Source organism: Ailuropoda melanoleuca, chromosome X (genome assembly GCF_002007445.2).
Source record: "Ailuropoda melanoleuca isolate Jingjing chromosome X, ASM200744v2, whole genome shotgun sequence".
Taxonomy (NCBI): domain Eukaryota; kingdom Metazoa; phylum Chordata; class Mammalia; order Carnivora; family Ursidae; genus Ailuropoda; species Ailuropoda melanoleuca.
In genome coordinates this window covers 27,657,244-27,671,075 of record NC_048238.1, presented here as the reverse complement: position 1 = coordinate 27,671,075, position 13,832 = coordinate 27,657,244, and the positions used below count along the sequence as shown (strand labels likewise).

Below are 13,832 nucleotides of genomic sequence, written 5' to 3'. Positions count from 1 at the left end.
TGTTTGCCATTTGGCATAAACTTGCATACACATGTATATGTATATATGTGTGTGTATATATATATGTATATATATATATATATATACACACACACACACAATTACATTTATGTATATACTTATTAAATACGTGCTGGTTCCAAAGTGCGTCACAGACTTGAAAACAGCCTCTAATTAAGTCGTCATAATACAAAAAGCTCTTTGGCCTGTTGCATATTCCTGAGAAAAGTTAAAACTTCTCCATCTGACAAAGCTTAATTTATAGGTAACATGCCTTCTATCTTGTCTAATTAACTTATGGGATCTTTCTATAAACAGTAATAAAAAAAACCTGTGTGAATTTCTTCTTTCTTTTGTACCTACCAAAATATTCAAATGTATATTCTAAAACTTTTCAAAATTCTTTGCCCACTACCATAATTAGTGCACTTTTTTCATATTCTCAGGTGTTTTAAAAGTACAAATAATCCAAGATCCTTTAGTACATTTTCTTCCTTTAATTTTGTGAGTCCATATTATATGTGGCCATTTCCTCTTTTTGAGGGTGCAATTTCAGAATTATGATTTGTTTTAAAATGACTAATCTAATAGTGTTACATTTCTCCATTAATTGTCTTGACATGACATCTTCTAATACTTTTTCTTTCTGAAATATTTTAGTTATTTTCTCTGGAATCATTTTCTTTATTTGACATCACAAAAGCTCCAGCAATTATTTGCTAGAAAGCGTCCTTTATTCCATTAAATACTTTCAATAGTTACAGCTTCATTTTGCTTGCCATTTTGTCATTAATTTGATACATGAGAATGGTCTGATGAGGTAAATCATGGTGAAAAGGCCTGCTCTCTTCTCAGTTAATGGTTAAGTGCTATATTGGAAATGTCCTTAAAGTTTGATTAATTTTTAGCACTATAATTTGCCCTTTACATCTTTAATGGAAAAATGGTTATTTCTATTTCCATTGTTGTTTCCTGCTTTCTGTGTATAGTCCTAGTTATAAATGTAATTGCAGTATTGTCACATGTCTTTTCTTGGGAATGGCATGATGTCATAATTTGCTTTATATTACTTTATGAAGAAAAAAAATCTAGTGATCCTGAAAGGTATTAGACTGAGAACTCCTGTTGCAGTGTATGTGGGTGTTTGAAATCAGTAGCCTTGATCTGCCACTTCCTTTCATTTTGTTTTTGTTGGAAATTACTGATTTTATATAAACACAAGCTGACAACTTCACAAGATCAGTTTGTTGGTCTTCTTTAAACAGTTATCACCCATATCCTGGTAGATGTATATCTTGGGTGAAAATAGAACTCACATTATACAGCTTTTACATATTTTTTGAAGATTTTATTCATTTGAGACACAGAGGGAGATAGAGGGGACAAACGTGGAGGAGGGGCAGAGAGAGAGGGAGAAGCAGACTCCCCGCTGAGCAGGGAACTGATGTGGGGCTCGATCCCAGGACCCTGGGATCATGACCTGAGTCGAAGGCAGATGCTTAACTGACTGAGAAACACACACACACGTGAGAGTGGGGGAGGGGCAGAGAGAGAGGGAAAGAGAGAATCTTAAGCACACTCCACACTCAGCACAAAGCCTGACACGGGGCTCAATGTCAGGACGCTGGGATCATGACCTGAGCAGAAACCAAGAGTCAGTTAACGAAGTGAGCCACCCAGGCTCCCCCACCTTTTTTTTTTTTTTTTAAAGCAAGAGCACACGGGAGAGAAAACAAAAGGGTAATTTGAGCCGAGAAATATTCCTCTTGATATCACAGTGTGTATTAGTATATGAAATGTTCTGAGATACTCTTTTTAACAGACACATGTTTATCCTTAATTTCCAAAATATATTTACTCACTGGGCTTTTTTCACATATAATCTACTTAATTTGTAAAGAAATTTAGATCTCTAATCATATTAGAACAGTACTTTGGATGTGAGAATTTTTCTAAAAATGCTGCCTGTAAGTTAAAATAAAATTTCAGTTTTAGATGATGTTCAAAACCAGTTTTTCAATTTTAATAATTTTAACAGTGGTGATCTTTCTAAGAGTACAGACACTCAGCCTCTCAACACTGTCTAAAAGCTTGATATAAATATGAATATTTCAAAGTCCATGTAATGCTTTGCATTGAGTTCTGAATTGCCAAACTTTCCTTTCACATGTTACGTGGTCCTTCACATATTCTGGTGTCAAATAAAGGTTCAGTTTTGGGCTGCATTTTTGTAAGTCTTGTTGTCCCTGTTGTTTAGGAGTCATGTGTGGAATTTATTATCAGAAGACCCGTGTTTCAGTGATCACTTAAGTTATCTCGGCTTTGTTTTGTAATGCCAGGCTACTAGAGGCAGCTTTATAGGGTCAGTCTTTAAGGAAAAAAAAAAAGTTGTACAAATTAGAAATTGAAAATTAAATGCTGAGTTTTAGAAGAGTCCTTTGTAAGGGAAGGGCCCTGCTACGTAAGGTTCAGTAGCTTCACACCAATTTCCCCTCTCCAAAGTAATTCTCACTCTACCCACATCTCGTTTTTCCTTCTCTGAAAAAGAGCATATACACTCTGCATGTTCCAAACCCAGTCTTTGCTAGCACAGTTCTCACAGCCTGGAATGAGATCCCATTTTCTTATTCTCTACCTCTCTGAAACCTCTTCTCAGCCATATGTAATTTAAATTATGACAATTTCTTAAAATTTTACCAGATTCTGTAGCAGAAATGATGGTGCCCGTTTCATCATATAGCTTGTTTTTTTTTATTATATTACATGTATTTCTGCTTTTTAATGTTAATTTATATCTCTATGTTCTATCTTTCTAGAACAAAAGATCATTAAGAATAGGGGCAATAGTTTTGTTCTCACTATATGGAATTGACTAGTAGAGGAAAAAGTGAATTATACACATATTCCTTTAGCCTTTTATACTAGAAGGGTAAGAGAAGAGTACTAGAAAAATGAAAGGGTTCAAAAACATGTGGATAGATAAGGTTCAGATGCATAATTTGAGCACTCTGCTCTGAGTATCTTTTTTTTTAAATTTTTTTTCTCATCAATTTCCATCCCTAGTTTCCACTATGACTATACAACTTCCATCACTTTCCTTTAGACTCCTCCTCAACCCTCTTTTCTCTCTTCCTCAGTGGATACCAAAAGAATCTCTTCCTTATAAATAAATAATGCATCATGACACAATTTGAAAGTAAATATTTGTGCAAACTTGAACAGGTATTTTTACATACACTGTAACATCTGATATCTTTACCAAAACCAGTGTAGTTGTCTACTGCAAACATGAGAATTTTCCCATGACTGCTGATAATGCTTCATTACTGGCTTATCATCTTCATCCTCAGTTTAGAGAGGAGAAAATGGAGTTTCACAAAGGTTTGGTGTTCAGGTGGTAATACAGAACCCTGAAATTTAAAGATTTGTTTGTTTATTTAGTTGTCTTTATTTTAGAGAGAGAAAGGGCATGCATGCACATGTGAGCAAGGGGGTGGGTCAGAGGGAGAGAGAGAGAGAGAGGCAAAAAATCTCAAGTGGACTCCCTGTGGAACGGGGAGCCTGAGGCTGGGCTCAGTGGGGCTCCATCTCACAACCCTGAGACCATGCCTGAGCTGAAATCCAGAGTCGGACACTTAACTGACTGAGTCACCCAGGTGCCCTCAGAGCCTTGAAATTTAAATTCAGATTTCTCTTAACACTCTTCCGTTTTGATTTACAGAAAGCATCAAGTAAGAAGCCCTTTCTGCATTTTTGTATCAAAAATGATCTTAATGTCTTACCTTTGGCTTCTGAAAAAGTAGCACCTCTTTCTGTCAGTATTTTTTGTTGATTATTTATCTTTGCTCTTCACTCCTTGTTTCCCACAGGATTTTTCTAATCAATTATCTTCTTATTTTTCTTAAAAACAAATTCTCCCATCCCTTGGTTCCTTTTACATAGCCTTAATACGTGTTTGAGTCTCATTGACCACATTACATTGTGTGGAAAGACAAAATTCTTCAAATATAATTGAAGCTATTTTTAGATGAGGATTTCCTGGTCTTTAAGCTTCATCTTTGGAAAAGCTAAGTTTTGCTCTTACCACTGACTCTGTTCTAGCTACAGTGCTCATTGGCCAGCTAATATACACTTGTTAGAACATACCTCATTTGATGTGTCCCAAATTAGCACTTTTGACCTTTCCTTCGTTTTTAAAACTCTTACATCACTTGATTGAAGTGGCACCCTTTCTCTTTCCTGGCTGTTCTGCTTCTCCTTCTCTTGGACTCTTCCTTTTCTTTCTTTGGTCCTTTACTTCTTCTCCATATCCCTTAAATTCTTGTTTTCCATGGCTCTCTCCTGGCCCTCATTAGGGCCCTCTAATGTTTGAGTACACTAAAATAAATGCTAATTGTACAGGTGCACACTGCTTTTTTGAAAAAAAAAAGTATACACCTATGTAGCTATATATGTGTGTATATAGTGATTAATAAAATTCAAATTCATTTCAAAGTATTACTGAATTTATAATCACATTCTCTTGGTAACTATTAGCAGTAAAACTATTATTATCTGTGATTCTGATGAACTTAAAATTTTAAACTTTCTCTTCATATTGAAAAGTTAGAGTTTTGCATTTAGGACATAAGGTTATTAAATACCTCATTCCCACCAACTTTTCCAATTATATTTCCGCTGTTGTGCTTCATTCTGTATTTATTATTTCAGTTCTCCCAAGCCCTCCATGCCATTTATTACCTCATTCGAGTACCTTGTATTCCCTCAATCAGGAATGCTTCTATTTTTAAAAACTTCTATGTCCTTGCTTATTCAGTATACTGCTTAGAACATTGAAGCAGAAGTAACACAATAGAATTAACTAAAACAAAACAAGAATGAGGGAAAGAAGGAAGGAAGAAAGGAAAAGAAAGGAAGAAAGAAAGAAAGAAAGAAAGAAAGAAAGAAAAGAAAAGAAAGAAAGAAAAGTTTGTTTCATGGCAAGAATAAAATTTGTCTCAGGAATGGACTAGAGCCTGTGTTTCGGTTGCTTGGATCAGCTCTTCATCATTATCACTTGGGATCTCTCATGAGATTATAGGCAATTGTTGGCCGGCTCTGCAGCGGCACGTAAGCTCAACTGGACTGGACATCCAAGGTGGCTCAGTCATGTCTAGGAGTTGATGCTCATTGTAACTGAAAGCTCACTTAGGATCATTCACTGAATCACTTACCCACTGCTTCTTTACATGGCTTAGGCTTCTCAGAACATGCCAGATGGGTTCCAAGAGGGAACATCTTAAGAGCCAGTGTTCCAGTGTAGAAGTTGAAGCTTCTAGTCCTCTTAGGGGCTTCTCCCATAACTGACAAAACACTACTTTTGCCCTCTTCTGTTGGTCAAGGCAGTCAAAGGGCCAGCCTAGGTTTAAAGAGGTGAAGAAACTCCACCTCTTAACGGGGGAAATGGTAAGAGGAGCACATAGTATGGGAACTGTTGTTACAGCCATCTGTGGAAAATGCCCCATTTCCTTCAGTCTGTGATTGAAAGCCGTCAGTATTTTTGCTTAAACCTCACTTTTTGGCATCTATTTTCTCTTTCGAGTCATCGACCTTTGCTACTCCCCAATGGACACTGGAAACTGGAGACTTCATAAGCATAGTCTCCTAGCAGATGTGCCTATTCTCAGCACCCACAGAGCTTGGCCAGACTTTGTCCTGTCAGTTCTAAGAGAACCTAATGGGGCATAAGTACTGTTCGTGTTTTAATCATCTATGACTTGAGAGTGGTTAGGTTTATGTGGCACAGACGTTTGTTATTGACCTATTTTTTTGAGGGGGTATTTTCCATTTAAAATATCATGATTGTAAACCCTCCCCCTAAAGCATCTGCTACTGCCAGCAATGCTTACTAACTATTCAGGGTTCTGCTTTAACATCACCTCTCCTATGACATCTGTTCACTTCCTTGTTAAGAATTACTCTGTCCTACATACCCCCATTAAATTGTATAGATTCTTTAGCATTTATAACTTTGTGAGTAATCTTATTATGCACTTACATGAATCCCTAACCCCCGAACTCTATGCTTTTGGACAATAGTGTATACCTATATACAAGGGAGTAATTCAACCAGTGAAGATATATATAGTACGTATTTGCATGAGTCCTTGCTCTTAATTATTTTATGCCAGAATTGTAATTACTTAAGTAATTTATCATTTGTCTTTATAATTGTTAGGATCAATATGTTAAGGAATGATATTAAGGCATATGTGTACATTTATAGCTTTGTATACTAAGTAACTTCTTCACCACTCAACCCATTTTCTTAGGATAATTCGCACTACTCGTCGCAGGCTTGTAGTTCTCTGTGGCAACTTACTGCTAATCACACTGATGTTATTTTCTAGTAGTATGTACTGGAACTGACTCCAGTTGGTATAAATTAGGTTATACTAATATGCATTATACAAATTGTTTTGCATGAAGATTTTATGAGCACCGTAGTATAAATTAATCCTTTTCTTTTCCAACTTGCTTGTGATAATCTGACAGGAACTGATACTTAAATTAGAATAATTTGACAACTTACTTATTTTTGCTGGAACTGACAGAAAGAAATGAATGAATTTATTGTTTTGGTCTCTGCACACTACATGATTTGACTGACTCCTGAAGCAGGCTCAGAAGTGTACAAGTCAAACACAGACATACTTTTGAGTAGAACTTGATCAAAAATGTCTACTCAGTATAGAAAATACAGCATTTTTATACCTATTTAAAGTTCAAAAATCAGTCTCTTTAGGGAGCTCTTAAGTATCCAACAGACAAAAAACAAGGCCAATTAAAGGATTTAACTTCACTTTCCTAAATCCATAATTTCCCTGAAATTTAAATGAAATATAGTGCGGAATGAATGAGTAGATATCACAATGAATATTGTCCACATGGAACTTTCTCATTATATCTTATCCTGTCACAGCTAGCTTTGAGATATATATATATATACATATATATATGTATATATATACACACACACACATACATACATAAACATACATGTGTGTATATGTGTATGTCTTGTCTTTGGTCAGATTTGAGTGTAAATTCAAAGATAAAAGAATATCAGTCTTTCATATTAGATATAAACAGATATTTCCTTCTGAAAATATCTGAAATAGCTATGCATTATCACGGCCTCGGAAGGATAATTTCTTTTTTCATAATAACCCAAATAGGAGAGACAGAAGCTATTTCATTTTTGATAACTTTTAGTAAGTAAAGAAAAAAAAAACATTGTCATTTTAAAGGAGGCTACATTGTAATAATGTTTTAAGAGAGTTCCTGAATTTCATCTTCTGGGCAAGTGAGTTATTCTTTGCAATAACCCGCAGAGCATGCTGACTAATAATGCTGTCCTCCCAACAGAAGATCCAATCGGATTTGACAAGTCATGAGATCAGTTTAGAAGAAATGAAGAAACATAACCAGGGAAAGGAGACTGCCCAAAGGGTACTGTCCCAAATTGATGTGGCACAGGTACGTATCCCTGCATACACTAAAGAACTTGTTTTTGTTGGGTATTAAATTATAGTCTATATTATACAATTTGGTTATTAGAAAAATTGGGATTAAGGGCATTATTTGAAAACTACAATATGATAAATAATAGAAATTTAGGGGGGTTGTACATTTTAAGGATAAAATCGGTTAATAAATTACCTTGTATTTAGTATCACATTAAGAATAACTACTGAGTTCTCCCAAATGTATGCATTCTTTGTGCTGGACAAGTAGGAAAAAACTGCTTTACTTTTTTTTAAATCTTTTATATCTTCAGGAATAAAGAAAAATCTATTAACAAAAATCTGACTGCTTGTTTGGAATGTGAAATTACATGGGTGCTTTCTTACATTGTCTTTACAGAAAAAATTGCAAGATGTTTCCATGAAGTTTCGATTATTCCAGAAGCCAGCCAATTTTGAGCAACGTCTACAGGAAAGTAAGATGATTTTAGATGAAGTGAAGATGCATTTGCCTGCGTTGGAAACAAAGAGCGTGGAACAGGAAGTAGTACAGTCACAATTAAATCATTGTGTGGTATGTATTTCTGAGGACAAATACACAGCTACTCCTTGACTTTCCTTACTAAGCAGTCTGTGGAAAAAAAAAAGAGGTATGTGTTGATGATCCTCCCTTATAATAGAAGATTGTTTTCAGATAACTGTAATAATTAATACTATGTAATTTAAAGACTAAAAACAGAAGTTAGCACAGGTGTATTGAGATACAAGAACTTTTACTGAAATAGTAGCCTTTGAATACATCCTCTATAGGTGTCTTTTCTGAATCTGTAATTATCGAAGGACTGTGCAGAATATAAGAGGAACTCCCTTTATTTAATGTTTATAGTACTTTGAATATGTTTTTAAAATGGAAATTCTAAAAAGAAATAGTCTAGAAACAGCAGCAACAGCAACCATAATAAAAACCATTCCAGAAATGAAAACCAAGTAAGCTCTTCCCCAAACCTTGCTATTTTTCCATTCAACGTCAGTGCTGGGTATACACGGAAATGCCACCAGACCTCAAAGACAGAATAAAAAGGCATGGAAGGCATATGATTAGTTTGTAGCATAAATCTTTACAGGATTGCGAAATCTTGAGCTGTGTCCTTTATTGCAGTTATTGGATATTCGCCAAGTTAGATGATGGCTCTGACAACATAAGGCTTAATTGTGAGGGCATCTACTGGAGTAATACAACTGTTATTTAACTCTGTGTTTACTATGGGCTAAGAGTAGAAATTCACATAAAATAAAAGTGCTGAGGGGCGCCTGGGTGGCACAGTGGTTAAGCGTCTGCCTTCGGCTCAGGGCGTGATCCCGGCGTTATGGGATGGAGCCCCAGGTCGGGTTCCTCCGCTATGAGCCTGCTTCCTCCTCTCCCACTCCCCCTGCTTGTGTTCCCTCTCTCGCTGGCTGTCTCTCTCTCTGTCAAATGAATAAATAAAATCTTTAAAAAAAAAATAAATAAATAAAAGTGCTGAATATTATTAACATTAAAGGTAAAAAAGGTTATCTAGTTAGTACTTTGTGTTTTAGGTATTGTTTCTGTATTTACTCCATAACATAAATTTAAAAGAAACTCTTTAGATGCCTTTCAGCCATACTATTGTGAGTGGGAAAGTATCATTTAACAAAAATTTTTTAGATATGTGTATTTCTTTGTGAAATTATGAAATATTTTTATGCAATGACATTTCTTCATAACACAGACTGCATTTTAGTGGCATCATTATTATAAATATTCCTACCCTGAAAAAGAAAAGTTGAATATAATAATGTATAATTATTAGCTGATATTAGATGAGCAACATTAGGGATTCGTAGAAACATATCTCCTCTTAAACTTTGCAAAAATAACCAAAAGCAAAATGACCCAAGTATACTGTCATCATGATTAAATATATTCCCAAAGGGACAGCTGTTCCCTTCTATGAACAGGTCTCTAATGGTACATAGTAAAGATGAGGTGAAAACAACCCTCCCGGGAACCAGCTGTGACTGTGCCCTGACTCTTTACAGTGAAACATTTTCAAGTTCTTGCTCAGTTTGGTTCAGGTTCTGGTTTAAATGTTATTAGCAATTCAAGTAGTCTTTCTATAAGGTTATCTTTCCTTTACAACTTTCATATATTTTTAAATTACTTTATATGGCCTATTGCATACACTGTAGTCATTGCCTTTGCCTTCAAGAAATTTTGTTCAATTAAAAAACGTCTTCCCAACAGGAACGCAAATAAATATAAAGGATATTTCCATCCCTCAGTGATAAATATTTTCTCTGCATACTAAATGACATGGTGTTAATGGCTAACAGTTCTTTGAACTTTCAATGTAAGGGTAAATCACTGAGATTTTTTTTTAATGTTTAAAGAGTAAATCATTTGGAAATAACTTTGATTCTAAAATTCACACAGTTGATTCCCTCCATACAGTTACTGATTGAATGTTTCTACATACTGAGATATATGGATAATTCTAAGATAAAAGTAAAATGAAGTAAAAAAATCATCTGGAAAGCTCAGAGAAGAACCCAAAATTATTAGTAAAGGAATATTAACACAAAACAACCGTCAAAGAAGGGATTAAGATGGAAATAGATTATGTACGTAGCTTTAACGAATAAGATATTTGCTCAGCCTTTACAGAAAATGTTATTAGGCATTGATTTTAAACTGAGAAGAGAGGATCAACCCAAGTTTTGTTCTAATTCCAAGAAAAAGCAATTACCTACTAGTAACTTTATTTCTTAGTACCAATAAAACAGGTAGTTGTTCACACTTACCACTGAATGAATTAAAGTAATAATGTATAACGTAAACTATTATATATGCCTGTCTACATATATATACATACACACATGTGTTTGCATGTATGCATTCATGCGTACACATATCTTTCCAGGAAAGTACTTTGTGTGATGACATGTGTTTCATGAGACTTTATTAAAGCAGTGTACTTTTGTGAAGTAGTATGTGTGTTCTTTATGGTTGTCATATATATGTGAGTTTTTAAATAATATTTTTGTGTCTGTCTATATTGAATTAATCAGCCCCATTAAGAAAATACATTTGTATAATGTAATTAACATATTTAAAATTACCTTCCTTCCTTACGTATGACTTAATTAATATATGTTGAAATTATGATCTGGAAATTTAAATGTTTTATGCCCACTAAATGTGTGAGAACAGCAGTGAATGTGTCTGTCTTGGCCACCACTGATTGTCTAGTGAATCCAGTAAAATGCTACTCCATTAAAACTGCAAACACGAAGGGCAATTAAGGTGATCTCTACCTCTCTTTTTATTAACTATTGCAGTGTGATTTGGACACTATTGCTTATTATTATGCTTTGTTTTATGTTTGAACGTAGAATTTGTATAAAAGTCTGAGTGAAGTGAAGTCTGAAGTGGAAATGGTAATAAAAACTGGACGTCAGATTGTACAGAAGAAGCAAACAGAAAACCCCAAAGAGCTTGATGAAAGAGTCACGGCTTTGAAATTGCATTATAATGAGCTGGGAGCGAAGGTACGTGCTCACTGAAACCACAGACACAGGCTACTTACCACTTTCCTTTGAAATAGCAAAGCAAGAGGCAGTGATGATGCACAAATAATGTCTTAGAAAGGCTTAATCACATCAAAAACTAGGGATGTACTGTATGGTGACTAATATAATAAAATAAAAATTATTAAAAAAAAAGAAAGTCTTAATCATTTTCTCTCAATAGATAGATATGTACATTTATGCATAGTCAGAGATACAGATTCCCTGTGCAGTTCTTATTAGGAAACAATAATTAATCAATACGGATCTTCTTTCCAATCTGCATTAAAAAATATGTACAGCTCAGAGAGGTTCTTATTGGCCCATCGGATAGTTGTATAAGAGTTTCTTTGTTCTAAACTTGGCCTTCTCATTGTATAAATTTACTTGTGATGACCTAAAGGCTAGAGCCTTTTATAAACTAATGAACTTACGTTTAGATACAATGGAGTTGACACATTCCACATAGACCACATTAGGTGTAATAGAGTTGTCACATTCCGTAGAAGTTATTTCCCTGTGTGGCAAGCCTTGCCTAATCCACCACGTTTGGCTAATAAGGTAGAATGGATAGCCAGTTAAGTCCTATTGCTCTATGACTATTCATTGTGTTTTTGTCCTGATAGATTACAGTGACCAATTCCATGTCACTGTTAATTAAAGATGTTTGCATCTCTCTATCCCCTTTCCAAAACTGTGGAATGAGTAGGAGAATTATCTCACTTCCCTCAAATCAAATGTTCTCTGTATATTTCCTATAGATTTAAAATATGGTTCAAAATAATGATGGTAATCATAAAAAGTAGTCATAAAGGCATGAATTGTCAACATCAAGGATTTATCTGTCCTTTTCTGTGCCGTTATTTTACATTATTCTAAACTTTCTAAAACATTTTTTGGTGCTCATCTAAGGTTTAAAGTATCAACATAGTAATAAAATAATCATTTCTGTCCTTAAAAAGTGGTGATAGCTTAATGTATTATGTGGTATTTGAGGGACTAAATGTATTTTATTAATAAATACCATGCTTATTTTCTTAAACTTACCTAAATAAGGTAATCTATTATTGGCATTTATGGCCATTTCTGAATAAATACAAGTTTAAGTACTTTAAGCAAGTACTTTTCTTTTTTTTTCTTTTTTTTAATAATATTTTTTTATTATATTATGTAAGCAAGTACTTTTAAATGACAAGTACTCTGGGATGGTTTCACTTTCCTAATGCTTAGTGGGGAAAGATGAATAAAATAAAATAAGGGCCAAAGCAGAAAAAAAATAAAAATGCATACATTTTAATTCCATTCTGACTGAAAGAGCTTTACTGGGTCAATGAGGAGAACAGAGTATATTTTAACAGCTCAGGTTCTTGACTTTATTAAATATAACAACATTAGTGAGAAAATTGTCACTTCATCTTTGACACAAGTATAAATTTGTGTCCATATTAGTGAAGTAGCCACGCAGACACAGATTTGTAACATTTCACCCTGTAAGTAGATAGATGGTTGTGTCTTAAAGCTACTAATTGCAACTTACTTTTTCCTGAAAGTGAATTTTAGATTAAAATGGAAATCTGGAAATAACTCTTCATATTAGTTGATGGTCTTTATTTTTATATTTTAAAAACCTTCGAATTTATATTTCACATGTTTTGAAAGAGAGCTTACTGTCATGTTATGGCAAAGTATTTTCCTTCTCATTGGATCGAAAAGTAGGGAACACTGATACACAATAAATAGCAAAGCGGGAGAATCATCTTAAAATACATTTTACTTTCTATAGCCCACCAAGCTACCTCTGGAATAAAAGACCCATTAATCCTTGTGGAGAAGTTTATCATTGTGTTTAAGATACCACAGGTAGTGAAGTTGTATCTGCATTTGGTATCTCCTCTAGTATTTATAGACCTTTACAGGTGCCACTTGTTCTATATTTAACATCAACTGAAGAACCTCTAATAGTAATCCTAATGCTATAATTTGTTAATTTCTTTGTTTTTTCAAATATAAACTGTTGTCTGGGCCTTTTTTTCCCTTTTGCCTAGAAGAATTTGCACAAAATCTTTGCCTTTGCAAGAGTAAATTTTACATGAAATAGTCATTGAATCTAAAGCAATAAAAATGATGTCAGAAGACTCAGTGCCCAGAGATAAATATAATTAGGAAGTGAATGACTCTCCTGAAGATGTAAAGCCCTGTTTAACCCTGAAAATATACATTTGAAAGTTTATGTTTATTTAGCCATTTGGCACTTAATAATAGCATTAAAGCAAAATGAAAGATGACTAAGAAATCATACTTAGCTTTCACAGCATGACAGAATACAGCAAAAATGTAGGGCAAAAATTTATTTTTGAAATAAAGATGTAGAAACAATAATAAAAGGAATATATATAAAATGTCAGGTATTCCTTCTCTAAGAAAATATTGTCTGCATCTAAATCTTTGAAGCACCTTCAACAACACTGGTTTCATTTGACAAAATCAAACTAAACAGACTATGTTTATTATTATTATTATGTAAAAAAGACAACACTTCTCGTTTAATTATCTTCAAAATTTATATGGTTGTACTTGCCTCAATTCAAGGTATATTACTTTTTTGTTAGCTCAGGCTGCCATAACAAAATACCATAGACCAGGTGGCTTAAACAACGCACATTTATTTCTCACAGTTCTGGAAGCTGGGAAGTTCAAGATCAAGGTGTCAGCCTAGTGAGGACACTCTTCCAGGCTTGC

The 13,832-nt window shown here is 34.2% G+C and overlaps 1 protein-coding gene across 9 annotated transcripts in view; it reads left to right on the top strand.

Annotated features, from left to right (window-relative positions):
* DMD (dystrophin) overlaps positions 1-13,832 on the top strand; it is a 2,070,581-nt gene that overhangs the window by 829,708 nt on the left and 1,227,041 nt on the right. For all 9 annotated transcript variants that reach the window (XM_034649821.1, XM_034649815.1, XM_034649816.1 and 6 more), the window contains 3 exons: positions 7,408-7,518; positions 7,906-8,079; positions 10,920-11,075. In XM_034649821.1, the coding sequence (XP_034505712.1) occupies positions 7,408-7,518; positions 7,906-8,079; positions 10,920-11,075 (441 nt within the window). The remainder of the gene's footprint in view (positions 1-7,407; positions 7,519-7,905; positions 8,080-10,919; positions 11,076-13,832) is intronic.